This window comes from Pelodiscus sinensis, chromosome 3 (assembly GCF_052426305.1).
Source record: "Pelodiscus sinensis isolate ZL-2025 chromosome 3, ASM5242630v1, whole genome shotgun sequence".
In the NCBI taxonomy this organism is placed as follows: domain Eukaryota; kingdom Metazoa; phylum Chordata; order Testudines; family Trionychidae; genus Pelodiscus; species Pelodiscus sinensis.
In genome coordinates this window covers 79,297,596-79,312,410 of record NC_143054.1, presented here as the reverse complement: position 1 = coordinate 79,312,410, position 14,815 = coordinate 79,297,596, and the positions used below count along the sequence as shown (strand labels likewise).

General features: G+C 45.7%; 1 protein-coding gene across 1 annotated transcript in view; it reads right to left on the bottom strand.

The window, feature by feature from the left end:
• Positions 1–8,906, bottom strand: part of FOXO3 (forkhead box O3) — a 163,242-nt gene extending 154,336 nt beyond the window's left edge. Inside the window, exon 1 of the mRNA XM_006123179.5 lies at positions 7,026–8,906. Coding sequence (XP_006123241.2) covers positions 7,026–7,598 — 573 coding nt within the window. The 5' untranslated portion in view covers positions 7,599–8,906. The remainder of the gene's footprint in view (positions 1–7,025) is intronic.
• Between the last annotated feature and the right edge of the window lie 5,909 nt (positions 8,907–14,815).

The window sequence follows — 14,815 nt, the reverse complement described above, 5'->3', positions numbered from 1 at the left end:
ATTCAGAAAGGACCAATTTCACAGTTTTAGGCTTCTGCTGAATAAAGAGGAAAATAGTCCCTCTAGTGTACTTTTTATGTAGAGGAAGGATTGAGTTGCACAGAGTATTGCCATAAAAACTTATAATAGTTCAGCAAGAGATACCAAAATACTTGCAGAGGTTACAGTGAAACTGGACATTCCTCCGACCTTTATACAAAGGTGCCTGAAGGTTCCATTTTGGGGCAAATGAAAAATATTGAGCAAAGAAATGTACTGAATCTTGAAAAATTTAACAAAGTTAATAAAAATCCGTTCTGACACACTAATTTTCCGAATGTCTATATTAATGCAGTGTTTTGATGTGGCATTACATACTTTTGTTTAGAAAACTGTAACATATTGAAGTCTGGTGAACAAGAATCTCTGTGGAAGTAATGACAAGATTCATCTCTATATAGTGTGCACTGACAAGACACTATCAGAACCTGTGCTTCTATTGAACAGAGCATGCACAGTCTCTTTCAAGCCTTTATTCACGGGCATCAAATACTGAAACATTCACTTTTATTATTATTCAAAGACATGAGCAGATATTCAATCATATATCTAAATAATTATGGGGTGGTTTGAAAACACAGGACAATGCTGAAAAGAGCTGCATGTAAGTATACTGGAGTGTATGTAGCATGTTGCATCTAGGGAGATTTGTTGTATATTATTGCATTAGTTAGCTAACATTCCAATGGTTTAAGGGGTGGGGGGAGAGAAACAAATCAATCACCCTGTTGGTGTGTGAACTGGACAAACCTTATCTGAATTAGAGGAAACATAATGTTGACTTCCTAACCACATCTGAATATTCATTTCTGCAGCAATGTCTGAGGCTAAATAAATAAATAAATGCAGTTTAATGTAACCAGTATTTTGAATTTACAGTTTTTAAAGTCATTGTTTTGGGGAGACTAATCTAAGGTATTTTTATGGTGTATGTTTTCCTGCTAATTGCACAGGGAAAAAGTAACATTTTATATAATATGTATGAGAATAAAATTAAGTTATTTTTTCACCTTTATTTAAAATGAGAGTTTTCCCCTTTTGATGCCAGAAGGGAATAACTCAGTTAAATATCTTCCTTGTCTATAAAGCTGAAATTATCTGCATAATAATAATTGTAGGCTAAGGTAAAAGGTTTTCTCATACACAAATCTATATCTTTTTTTATATATCTTTGATATCTGTTTCCCTGTTACTTCACCCAAGGTCCAAAGTGAAAATTTGATTAAAAAATAATAAAACAGCACATATTCATAGCAGCTGGGAAGTGTAATTCACAACTAAGGTAGATGTTTGCTTCTTAGCTCTGCTTGAGATAGCTCCTAAAAAGAGCAAAGTTGGCAGCAGCAACATGAGCGGAAGTTCAGCCTAACCATCTGAACACATACCCAGGGCACTGGGAAGGATGACACTCAAGCAGCTATCACAAGAAACCAACTCTGCAGTATACCCATGCTTCTTTACTTAGATGCTAGCTCTGGGGCAGACAAAATACCACCCATGAGCTGCATCCAGTCCACCACTAACCCGCAGCCCAGTGGGATCTTGGGGCAGGCTCCATGCCTGCCGTGCCCACGCACGCCATTCAAAGCTGATGAGGCCATGTGAGTCTCTGTATGGCACAAACCCTGGGGTGCGGGGGCTTCGCATGCTGCCGCCACCCCCAGAACAATCTTGCAGTTCCCATTGGCAGACCAGCCAAGGGGAGCTGCCTGGGCCGTGCTTGTGGTACAGATAGTGTTAGAGAACCACCCCCTACCCCATCCCCAAGGGTGCAAAGAGATGCACATAGCCCCAGCAGCCAATAGAAGGCACTTCAGCCTGGCTGGGCCAGAGCAGCCCCCCTACCAGCAGCGTGGCAGGCTCTGCCTAGCCCAGCTCGGCCCACCATGCCTAGCTGTGGGCGGGAGGAACTCCAGCCTGGCCCGGTCTGGCCCTCCACACTGTGCCACAGGAAGGAGGAGGGCTCCAGTTTGGCCAGGCTGGAGTACTCCCTGCCTGCAGCGCCCAGCTGGACCACCTGCACCTATAGTTTAACTGGTTAACAATGTCCATAGGATTGCATATCCCTAATATACACATACCATAAAAAGAACTCTAATCCTGTTAGAAATTAAAATCTCTATTATGGGATGCCTGACAGTTTATCAGCTTCTGACCTCTCCTTCCCCTACTTTATTATGTTCCTATTGGCCACACACATAAACAGATTGTTACCACAATCAAACATGTTACCATAAGTTTCAAAGACACCTTACATACAACCATAAATAAGATTTTAAGCTTCTAATGCATCCTCATCTTCTGATGAAGGTCACTTTAGAGACCAGTGAGAAACTTCTTAACTAAATTATATCAGTGAAATCTCAAAGGATCTAAGTTTTTAACATTTTAATTAGCTCCAGATACCAGTTAATGCTGCACAGAAATTGAGGAGTAACGGTAGTTCGGACTAGGAAGCCTAGTCCGAACTACCTAGTCCGTGCCACGTGTAGCCGCGTAGCACGGAGTCCGCACTAGCGGACATTTAAAAATGGCAGCGCCCAGCTTTATGCAAATGAAGCCCGGGAAATTCAAATCCCAGGCTTCATTTGCAACTCCGGTTGCCTACATTACCACCCTAGTTCGAACTAGGGTGGTAGTGTAGACATACCCTGAGAGTTTTGCCACTAAATTCAATGGAAGTAGTAGTAGGCCCTATATATTATATGTTGTTTTTGAATTTTTTCCATCATTGATTTGATATCATTGACCAAAACTCAATAAAATTCAGTGGAAGACTGAACTTGTTGCAGCAGATAAAACAGAACAGCTGAGGTATAAAACCAAAGCTTTGGCAAATGACATCAAGGTATACATTTAAAAGCAAGGGATTGTCATAGTAGATTTAACCCTTATCATGCTCTCTATTATGCATCTGGAACCTAATCAAATTTACCATAATATAAATAATAGGTATCCAATTTTAAAATGCATCTCTTTTTAATAGTCTCAGAGGGATAACCATGTTAGTCTGTAACTTTAAAAACAACAAGCGGTTGAGACTAACAAATATATATATAGTATCATATATAGAGAAATATATACATCATAGATATATTTATATGGGCTTTGAGTGTCCACTCAAGCACATCTGAGGAAGTGGGTTTTGCTCACGAAAGCTTACAATAATATACTACTTGCTGTTCTCTTTTTAATATATTGGTCTTGCATTAAACAACAGGCATTTAATAAAAAAATATTTCATTAGCCTGAGTCAAATACAGTGCAAACACTTTTCCTAAAATGCTCCATTTGGGAGGGTAAAAATCGTGCATCTGTATTCAAATCAATTTCCTACCAATATGTCTTACTCAGAAAGCAAAACATGTGAATGGGTTACTAGTATAAGTATATATGAAAATCCTCCAGCTTAGGCATTTCCAATTTGTCTGATTTGTAAACTAGGGTGGGCAATAATTTTTGATGAAGGCCACTCCAAGATTTTGGTAAGTGGTCAAGGGCTGCACTTTTCTATGGAGGGAATGTGGGGTCCAGGACGGAGGTTGGATGCAGATGGTTGCTCAGGGCAGGGGACTGGAGTGAAGGAGAAGGTGTAGGTTTTGAGAGGAAGTTTGGGTGAAGAAAGGGGTTCTGACCTAAGGCAGGCAATTGGCATGCAGGATCCAGGAATGGGTTTGAGTGCAGGAGAGGATTCTGACCGGAGAGAAGGGTGTAGGTGTGATGTAGTGGGGGTACTATCTGTTCTGTAACCTGTTGTCCCCCTTGCACTGTGGTGTGTGATTTCCACTGACTCACCCACATGTGTATTAGCCCAGACACCTGATAACAGGCTCTTTCCCCAGGGGAGAGACAAAGGAAGGGAGGCAGAGACGAAAACCTGGTTTGGGGGCAGGGTCCAGGAGGGAGGCAGTCTGGGGCTAGAACCATGTTTTCTGGGGCTGGAACCATGAAGGAGACAGACTAAGGAGGGGGCTGGAATCTAGGGGGCCCAGGGCACCCCATCTCAAGGGGGCTGAGGCATCCTGGCCCAGACTCTTGTAGACACATCGCGTCTATACTGTGCTATATCCTGGAGAGAAGCAATAAACCCTCTCTATTCTACTGGCTGGTGGAATCTGTTCTTGCTGCTACGGGGCTGCAGGATTGGAGGAACCCCAACTCGCCGTCACAGTAGGAAAGGACTGCAGCATCTGGGAAGGAATTGTGATCTGGGGAAAAGGGGGAAGAGAGGGTTTGGGTGGTGACCTGGGGCACAGAATTGGGGTGCAGAGTCCAGGAAGTGATTTGGGGGCAGGAGAGGAGGAGCCTGGAGGAGGGATGTGGGAGAGGGTGCAGCATCTGGGAGGGAGTTGTGACCTGTAGTGGGGAGTTGGGGAGCAGGAGCAGCTGAAGCATCAGAGGCAGGCTCTGGCCAGAAGGTCTTTACCTAGATAGCTTCTGGCCAGCAGCCTTGCCTGACCCCGAGACAGGCTCTCTGCCTGCCACATTCCTAGGTTGCTCAAAACGTCCATCTGCTCCCTCAACGTGCCTCTGCATTGCACGCCCCTTAGGGAGAGGCAATCATCGCAGCTCCCACTGGCCAGTTTCCAGCCAGTGGGATCTGTGATGATTAGGCTGGGAGGTACACAGTTTCCCCTCTTCCCCAACCAGGATGAATTTTGCCCGCCTCTGATGTAAACTGTTATTCAAATTAAATACAGACATATAATGGAAAAGTTAACATCTATACATATGCTAGAACTTCCTCAAGAATCCTCCATCTAATATGCTAAAGCTTCCTCAAGAATCCTATCACCCATTAGGATGCTCATTTACAAATGGCACATACTGACAATGTGATTAAATTTAACTGAACCTGTTTTCCCTCCTTTGTAAATAACACCTACATCATGCAAGCCCTGATTCTTACTATGGGTTGCAACATTTAAATAAATGGCATTTTAGTAAATGGCATATCTACAGATGAGCATGCAAAACCAAAGCAAACACTTTTTATAAAGTACTTTTAAACTGTCTACCCAATATTAGGTACTACTAACTTTTTAAAAATAAATGATCTTCAAAAGCAAAAGTCTAACTATACGTGAAGTGTTTTCACGTGCACAAACAATCTGGAAAATGATTTTTCTTCTATGTCTTTAACCTACACTAATCAGAGGTATCATTTGTAAAAACTCTAAATAGAATTTTTTCAGATATATGTGATTTTTCAATTGATGTTGTCTCTATATGCTCTACCATACCAGGAAAAAAATGCCAAACAAATATTCAGAGAAGTCACCCTTTAAGTAATTCCACTATGAAGTTAACTTTACAAGGAAAAGCACCTACCCTGGCTTTTGGGCGGGGGGCGGGGGGGGATGTGGGAGAGGGGAGAATGATGGACGGAAAATTTTGATTTTTTCTTGAAAAAGTAGTAGTAATTCTATAGTTGAACTCTGAGTATTTGCATCTATGTATTTTTGGCCTACTACTATAAGATGCAAAAGCTAAACTTCCTATAACTGAAAAAAAAATAAAAATGTATTTTTCTATTGTTTTCAGTTTGTTTTGTTCATTTGACAGTATTCTGTGTATAGACTTCTTACTATTTCCTTGGTGTTTAGTTAATTTTCACGGTCTATGTGAGAGACAAGGTGTGTGAGGTGATATATTTTATTCGGCTAACTTCTGTTGGTGAGCCATGCAAGCTTTCCAGCTCGCACTGAGAGCTCTCTTTCAAGTCAGGCTGAGTTTTCCATAGGAGACAGAAAGAGGACTTTTCCAAATTTAGAAAATGCCTCTGCAAAACCACAAACATTGACAGAGTACTGATTACTTTTAACTCATTTTTAACTGCCTAGATTTCAAGATGACAGTCTCAATGGAAGCACATCAAGCTATGCACACCAAGACAATTCTTCAAGCAGCTAATGAAGCAGGGCATTTTATTAGACTGCATCAGGGTCACTGTGATCTCAAAGGCCATTCCACGCCTTCCTTTAAGCCACGTGCCTCTAGCATTAGAGAAAGTGACATGGGACAACAGAGAAACGGCACTCTTACAGAACCCCTCTCCCAGCCAGCAGAAAGGCCTCCTGCCCCGCAAGTACACAGTGGAGGCAGCCTGGATCACTCTCAAATTAGCAAACATCAGCTACCGGTTCAGCCAGCAGCAGGTGCTGGGGCCCGGCCAGTCACGCAACAAGAGGAGTCTTACCAGAGCTTTTCAGAAAGCTCATTGGACTCCAAAGCTTCCTACGTTTACTATTTAAGTGGAGCACCGCGCACGCCAGGCAGAGAGCACCTGGCAAATGTCACTCCAGGGAAGAGGAAGGTGCACGGCGAGGAACTGCAAATGGTTGAGAGACCCTGGAGTCCAAGATCTCTTCCGAGTATTTGCTTCCTCTGCATTTCCAATGCAGAAAAGCACGGGCCCTCCCCTGCTGGCCTTCCCCCGGCTAGTGCACTGAAGAGCCCACTGCCTGGGAATGAGGGGCTGGGATCACAGTGCCCACGGCCACACCGCACTAAAACGCTGCTCCTCGGAGCTACGCTGCGAGCAGCCAGTTGCTCTAATCCCAGGCTGGTGCGCCTCGGCCATACATCCCTTCCCTCCGCCCCTCGGGCCAGCCCGCGCTCCCTCCCAAGCCAGCTGCTCGCCACTGAGCTCCAGGCAGCCGCCCCAGCGCGTCGGGGGTGCCGGGCATGGGCCTGCTACGGGCTTTGCCTGCTGAACGCGGGCCAGCACCGCCACGCTTCTCCCCGGGCACCCTCTCCGCGCCTCCACCCCCGCCTGAGAGCCGCCCTCGCCTCCATCTACGAGCCACTCCTGCCCCGGGGTACCCAAACCCTTGCTCCCCACAGCATCCCGTGCACCACAGCCCTCCCCTTCCCGGATACCTCGCCCCCTCTCTCCTCGCCTCCCGGGCGCTCTGCGCTCGGGGGAAGCGGGATACCCCGGCCCCTCGACCCCCTCTCTGCCCCCGAGACTCCCCAGCCCTCACCTTCCAGCCGGCCGAGCTGTTGCTGTCGCCCTTATCCTTGAAGTAGGGCACGCAGCGCACCATCCAGTCGTAGATCTGGGACAGGGTGAGCCGCTTGTCCGGGGCGCTCTCGATGGCGCGGGTGATCAGGTCGGCGTAGGACAGGTTGCCCCACGCGTTTCGCCGCGACGAGCATTTCCGCGGCGCCGCAGCTGCCTGGCCCCCGCTCAGCCCGCTGCCCCCCGCAGCCGCTGGCCCAGAAGCCTGGCCCGAGCCCTCCGTCCCAACCCCGGAGAGCGGGGCCAGCAGCCGGGCCGCCTCCTCGGGGGCCAGCGCTTCCCCTCCGCCGCCGGTGGGCACGGCGCTGCCTATGGCCATGGGCGAGCTGCCCCCTTCCTCCTCGTCATCCTCCTCTTCGGGGATCATGGAGGCGGCGTCCGCAGCCGCTTCCCCCGCGGGCTTGGCCGGGCTCGCCTGCAACTCAGGCCTTTGGAGGGGCCAGGTGCAGGAGCGTGGCCGACTCTGGGGCTCAAACTCGGGGTCCAGCTCCACGTCCAGGGGCGATAGGGGGGCAGGAGAAGACGCCTCTGCCATCTTGGCTTCCCCGCCTCCTCCTGCTGCTGCTGCTCCTGGTGCTGGGATGGGATAGACAGGTCCGGACCCCAGTCCCCTGCTCCAGCGGATCAGTTCCTAGCAGGCAGGGGGGAGCGAGTGAACATGCCACTCTCCATTAAAGTCCTGCAGCCTCCTGCCTTCCCTTCCCCGCCCCCTTCTTCCAGCAGACAGTTCACACACGCTAGCGCGCACACACAAAATAATAATAATAATCACAAGGCGATCAATAAGGGATCGGGTGAGGCCAGAGATTCCAGATGCGCCTATGGATCGGGAAGGGTGAGGGGATGGCTCCAGCAGCAGCTCAAACGTAGTGGAGTTGGTGCAGCTCAGTGGTGTGTGTGTGTTTGTTTATGTTTCACTCCATGCAGCTGCAGAAGTGCTCTACTGGCAATCACGCTGTATCCATGATCGGAGAGAGACCCCTCCAATTCCACCACGCTCCCGGCTGCCCTAGCAGACGTTTTCCTTATTTCTTTTCTCTCTGTGTCCGGGGGAAACAGGCAAGGGTCCCTCAGATCACACTGATGACTTTTACCTCCTTCAAAATGCCCCGAAGGGAGCTGAAGTCTCCATGTACATCCAATTGCACACTAGCATTTGTCGTAGTTATGCATTCCACTATCCAAAAAATATATCTATATATAAAAATAAATTTCACAACCAACCGAATAGGATAAAAAAAACGCCACTCTGGATGTTTTTTATCCTTCTTACGGGGAGAGCAAAACAAAAACAAATCAAATCACCAGTCTTCCAACAGGTCCAGAAGCTTTAAGCCCTCCTTAGGGCTGCCAAAAGGATGGGTTTTGTTCCAGCATCAACACCACATTCATAACCTCCTTGCTCCTGCTGCTGCCATCTTGACAGTTTTCCCCCCTTTCGCTCAAGTCATTTAAAAAACGCTGGCAAAAGAGACAGAGAAAGCCACATCGGCAGGGGAAGGAGTGGAGGGGAAAAACCAGCAGCAATCTCTACCCTCCAGCAAAAATAAAGATCCAGATTCACAGGAGGAAAAAACAGCGCTGGTGCATGGTTTCCTGATTCTCCTGCTGCTGCGTCTTCAGCTTCTAGTCGCCTTCCCTTTAAAGGCAAAGGAGGAGAAAGCAAAAAACCGCACGGTACCTTTGTGAACAGACGGGGGAAAGCAAATGATCTGCCAGGGAGAAATAATGCTGCGCTGCTGCAGCTCGCCCGACCAGCCCGTCACCCTGCACTCTACTGACTTCCACATTCCTTCTAACCAGCAGCACCAGCAAGCAACACAAAGTTATAGACGCACGCAGCTAGACTCAACCTAACCATACAGCAGCTTGATCCCGCCCACAGGGAGGGCTGATGAGCTAAGCCGCAAGCGGGGGAAGGGGGAGGGGGGCTGAGGCAAGTTTCCAAGCTACTACAGAAACCCGTGCTATCTGATAGATCTGGCTCTGTCAACAGCAAATGCTCTGTTAATAGTCTGTCTTTAACTCCTCGAAAGTCAAGACGTTCAGAGTGTGTCATCAGGCCATGTATATTTATACCACATGGCAAATCTATATACAGACTTAAAGAAACACTGCCTTATTAACTATCTAATCTTTAAAAGCCCATTGCCTGTGCTAAAAACATCTTAATTTATTAAAATTAGAGGGAGAATATCCCAATTTATTTTTTCATTTCTCCACTCTGCCATTGACTCTGATCTTAAAGATGTCACATATTTTTCTATAAATCAGTTTCCCCTTCTGTAATATAGAGGTATACTTAATTAGTATTTATAATGTCCTTTTAGTCTCATATAGAAATTGTTGTAAAAGTGCAATTTATCATCATCGTTATGCTGCTTGTTTACTTTTTGCATTTATCTCATATTGCACAATGCAAATAGACTTTTCTTCACAGTTAATTTTAGTCATATTCACTTAACTGCTTATCTACTAACACATTATTTCAATATTTACAGTTTGTAATAATTCTACCTGGTAACGTTTGGGCTGCAAACACCATAGATCTATGTTTGTTTGTTTTGTTTTGTTTTTGTTTTAAAAACAGCTTTAATTGTAATTGTTCTACATTCATGGACTTATTTATATTGATTTTAAACTATGTAAAAGTCAGTTTTAGAAAACCTATATTTTAGCCAAATATAACATGACAGTGTCTCTTTGAAATTTCATTCTGTACTTTGAGTGACTAGGGGAACATGTTCAGACAAGTATATATACAAATATGCATATAATTCCACTTGACTTCCTCTTTAATACTTTAATAGAAACCAGTCCTGAATAGCTCAAAGAAAGATATTAATTGCATCTTCAGTTTGGCAAAGCCAAAGAGCATACCAGATATAGAACTAACAACATAAATATAGGCATAAATATATAACATAGCAACATAAATGTATCAGTGCTTGCCCAGATTTGTATTTACTTAGAACATTTGATTTAATACAAAAATAGCATCTTCCCAAGTTCTAGATATAGACAATTGCCTGTTGAAAAGTAGGTTTGCTTTGAACGTGTTATATGGCAAAAGAAAAAATATAGAATTAGCTCGACACATTTATGTTTATTTATAATAATGGATTAATAATAGGGTATGAAATAATTTGATTTTAAATGGTTATAAAAAAGCAAGGCTTTGATCCTGGAAGACTTTCTCAATCAGCCAAACACTATTTATACCCTTCAGGTTTTGGCCCTAATTATGTGTTTTGGCTTCATTGCAATGCTGAGTGGCTCCCAGTAGGAGTCTTTTCTCGTTTTTTATTATTATAGGGGACAAAACTGCAACAGGCATAGGATATAATTTAGATGTGAAGTACAACATTTAGTTCATTTTAATATGCATACAAGCAACTCTCAGTTTTCCTGCTGGAATGTGGACGTTGAATTAATTGAGATAAACATTCATTCCAACAATGGAGGGAAATTTCAATGCTGTACATGACTTCCTAAGATCATCAAGGTTTGACTCTGTGGGCATGTCTGCAGAGGCCACCTATAGTAATTCAGTCTCTGGAAACAGTTGTGACACAGATATTTATCTGCTAAGAATTAAGGTAATTACAAGTTTTTATTATTTATAATGCAGAAACATGTAGGATCCCCAATCATGGCACATTATGAACACCTCAGACCACCAGTTTATCTCTAAGCAGCCACTAAACTGTATGGAACTTCAGTGGTTAACAGGCTGGAACCAGTGACCTATAGGTGACAGGCTTTCCCTCCTAATATTCCCACAGACTATCCTGTGACTGGAGCATTCACTGGGATTTTTAAACATATTCCCCATATTTAAGAAAATTGTATATACTTCAGTCTTCAATTAGACCAGCATTGTATAGTTGGAGTTAATTTGCCAGAAGTATGAATAGGTTTAAGGATTTGATCTGAGGAAGTGGGTTTGGCCCACGAAAGCTCATCACCTAATAAACCATCATGTTAGTCTTTAAAGTGCTACATAGTCCTGATTTTTTTTGTTTAGGTTTAAGGACACTTTCATTTTTTCCAGATTCACATAATTAGAGACCAAGCTTCCTTTTCAACTACCGGGGCACAATCCTGGCATAGACTGAAATGCTTAGTGATTTAGAAACTCCTTTTAGAATGGTCCCTTTTGTACTTAAACACTATGAAATATGAATAAGACTTTGTTAAAATCTAAATTGGCTGGCATACCTTCCATGTCAATAAATATCTCTCATTAGAAATGAAACAAAATATTTTGTCATGAAAAACTCATCTTTAATGGAGAATAGTGGAAGTACTAAGGACTGTATCTTTGCTTCCTGAGGTGGGGTGAGGTTTCACATGCAAGGGGGTAGAAAGGGTAGGAAGGAGATAGAACTTATGTCTGCTTTATCAATGTATTGGAGGCATAGTTATGCTGGCAGGCTGGGCACCCTGAGATTGGCATCTTTGTGCTAGATGCTATATGCCCTATATATGTGTGCTATATGTAAGAGCTGGTTTATCCCTCAAAGAGTTTACCTTCCAAACAGACAAGATAAACTAAATATAGGAGACAAGAATTAGCATTATCTCTATTATACAGATGGAGAACTGGGGCACAGACAGATTAAGTGACTTTTCTGAGGTCATACAGGAAGTCTATGGTAGTCAGAGCTAGGAACTAAAGCTAGTTCTCCTGAATTTCAATCCATGGGTTGAACCACAAGATCATCCACAGAGTCTTTATCAAAGTGAGTTACAACAGCTCACCAGTTCTTCATAGCTCTGCATAGAACTTCCAGTCTTCTTATTGCTGTGCAAAAGAATGAACAATTCAATGAATAACCTCTGCAGTTTTTATATTTAATATGAAAAAGAGTTACATGGCTGAAGCTGCTTATTACAATCCCAGAAGTAGTCCTACTGAATTCTGCTTGCAAACTGACCAAAATTTAGCCCAAAGGACTTAATGATCTCCTCACTTCTGTCAGTCAAGTTCCTTCCTAAAACTCAATTCTCTACCTCTTCTCCCATATTTCACCTCAAATCTTTAATTGATCTCTCATTACAACACAACACAGACACATGTCGCTGGGGATAAACATTACACATGACAAGCATAAAACTGTTCATTCACTTTGCTAACATGTTACATCCATTCCCTCAGCTCCATCAATGGGATTTTTAAAAGGACTCAGTTTACAGGAATTTTATCACAGGCTTCAATGGGAGCAGAGTTAGGCCATCACTGACATCTTTGGAGAATCCCACCAATGGCTTTTTGTCTAGTTAGACTGCAAACTGTTCAAACCAGACCTATGTGCTTTTTTTTTTTTGGTATGGTATTCACTCACATTCTAGATTTATTGAGGTGGATCGTGGTTCTAGAGCATTCTTCACAGAGGTTTGTAATGGAAGGTGGGGTTCAGCAGCGTCTGTAGAAAGCACATAGGTCTGGCTTGAACAGTTTGCAATCTAACTAGACAAAATCTATGGGTGGGATTTGCAAAAGATGTCAGTGGTAACCTTACTCTGAGGGGATTAGGAAGAAAATGTCCTTATGGGCAGACTATTCCATATCCCAGGGTTTCTTGGGGGAGGGCGGTCTGTTGAATAATTGGGGTTTGCAATACTGTCATAGTTCAGTTTATAGGTTATAGTGGAATGATTCTAAGTTGCTAAGACCTGCCAACCTTACAAAAGGAAGAGTCCTTCTTTATGCATTCTTTTTTAGACAAATATCTGAAGTATTTCACCTCTATGATGGAGAGTTTTGCTCAAATGTCATTTAATGAGGAATTTAAAGCCTCTAATTTTTTTTCACTCGATATTTTGCAGAATTGATAGCCCGGATCACTTGCGTGGGTGCTTTATTCATCTCACCAGGCTGCCTCAAAAGAGTCAGGAAATATGGTTCTGCTCTTGGCTCTGGCACTGACTCATATGATCTTCACAAAGTCACTTAACCTGTCTATGTTTCAGTTATCCCATATAGGGATAATACTTGTTTAATACTTCATTATCATCTTCTTATAATTTAACATGTCCCTTTACCCAAATATCTGAAGACATGGCCCCTTCCCTAGGCATGTGCAGTGAGTCTGCCTCAAAGGGGTGGTGTTAAGTATTATTTATGAATTCTTGTAAAATGTTTTGGGAGGCTTCCAAGAAAGGTGGTATACTGAATATCACAATGCACCTATTTTTAGCATAAAGCACCTTCCACATGCAAGGCTGTTCAGGAATCTTTGCACTTTCTCCTCTCTTTTCCTGCATGAGGCTAAGTTCCCTACAAAAAACTGAGCAAGACCTCAGTGTATTGTACAAGACAGGGAGTTAAAAGTTGCTAGCATGCCATGGATATTTTCTTGGGGGACGTGTATAATATGCTGTACCAGTCACCGATGCACCAGCAGTGGGTGTAGTAGGAAATGCAACAGAGATCAACTCGCTGCAACCCGCTCAGGGCTTTGTAGGGGCCCATTAAGTACCCGAACTATTCCTTCCCCTCCCACCTTCCCTTCCTCACAGATCCCACCCACTCCCAGCTCCGCCCCGCCCACCAGTCCCGCCCATTCCCTTTCCACCAAGCTAGGCTGCGGCGTGCAAACAGATGATGTCATGCTATAAATAAGCGCGTGACCGTAAGGCTCCGCCCTCTCCCCACATTAGCCTGCCGCTGCCGTCAGTCCAGTCAGCGGCGTTCCTGATTGGCCGAGCGGCACCCCCCTCCACGGCCCATTACAAAATAATAAACAAGCTAGTAACGTTGGCGCTCTGGCGGGGGCGCTGTCACCCCCTGGCGGCCGGGACCTTGCACTGGGGGGGCGATGCGGCGCTAGCGGCTGTGCCCAGCGGGGGAGCCGCGGGCTGAGGCGCCTGGCGGGCGGGGGAAGGGTTCCCGAGGCGGGCGTGGCCCAGCGCGGGGTCGGTGCCAGGCCCGGGCGCTGCGTGCGTGGCGGGGGCGGGCGGACCTGAGCGCCGGGCGGGAGGGGCTGGGCAAAGGGCAGCCGCGGGCACCTGTAGTTGGGCGGGGTCTGGTTTCCGGAGGCGCCCCCTGGCACGTGTCTGGTTTGCCCCTGAGCTGCCCAGGCCCCCACCTAGCGCCCAGTGCCCCAGGGAAATGGCTGGCGCGTGTCTCCGGCTCTAGGCGCGGGGTGGGGACGGGCTGTGTGGGCTGCCCGCCCTGTCTGAAGCGCCGCCCCTATTGGTTGCGAACTGCGAGCAGCGCGAGTGGCAGGGACGGGCCTGGGGGGGGGGGGGGCAGCGTCCCTCGGGCTGCCCCCATGCCTAGGAGCCAGCTGCTTCCCAGGAATTGCTGTCCAGAGCTAGCGCCCTGCCTGTCTTGTGTCCCAACTCCTTGCCTCAGCCCTGAGCCCCCTAACATGCGCGGACTCCTGCCTAGAGCCTGCGCCCCCATTTCCCTGCTCCAGACTGGTGAAAATGAGTGAGTGAGGTTGGGGGAGAGCCAGGAAGGAGGGATGCAACTCAGGGAAGAGGCAGGATGTCCAGTTGTGTGTTGAGAGAGGTTGCCCACCCTGTTGGGAATGTTCAGCTAACTTGGTGGGATGCACATGTAACCTACACACCTACTGGGTGTGGCTCACTATCCCATATAATGGTACTTAGACCACTTACAGGGAGAAACAGTGGCTGTGTCTACACTGGGCCACTTATTCCGGAAAATCAGCCGCTTTTCTGGAATAAGCTGCGAGCTGTCTACACTGGCCCTTGAATTTCTGGAAAAGCAACGATGCT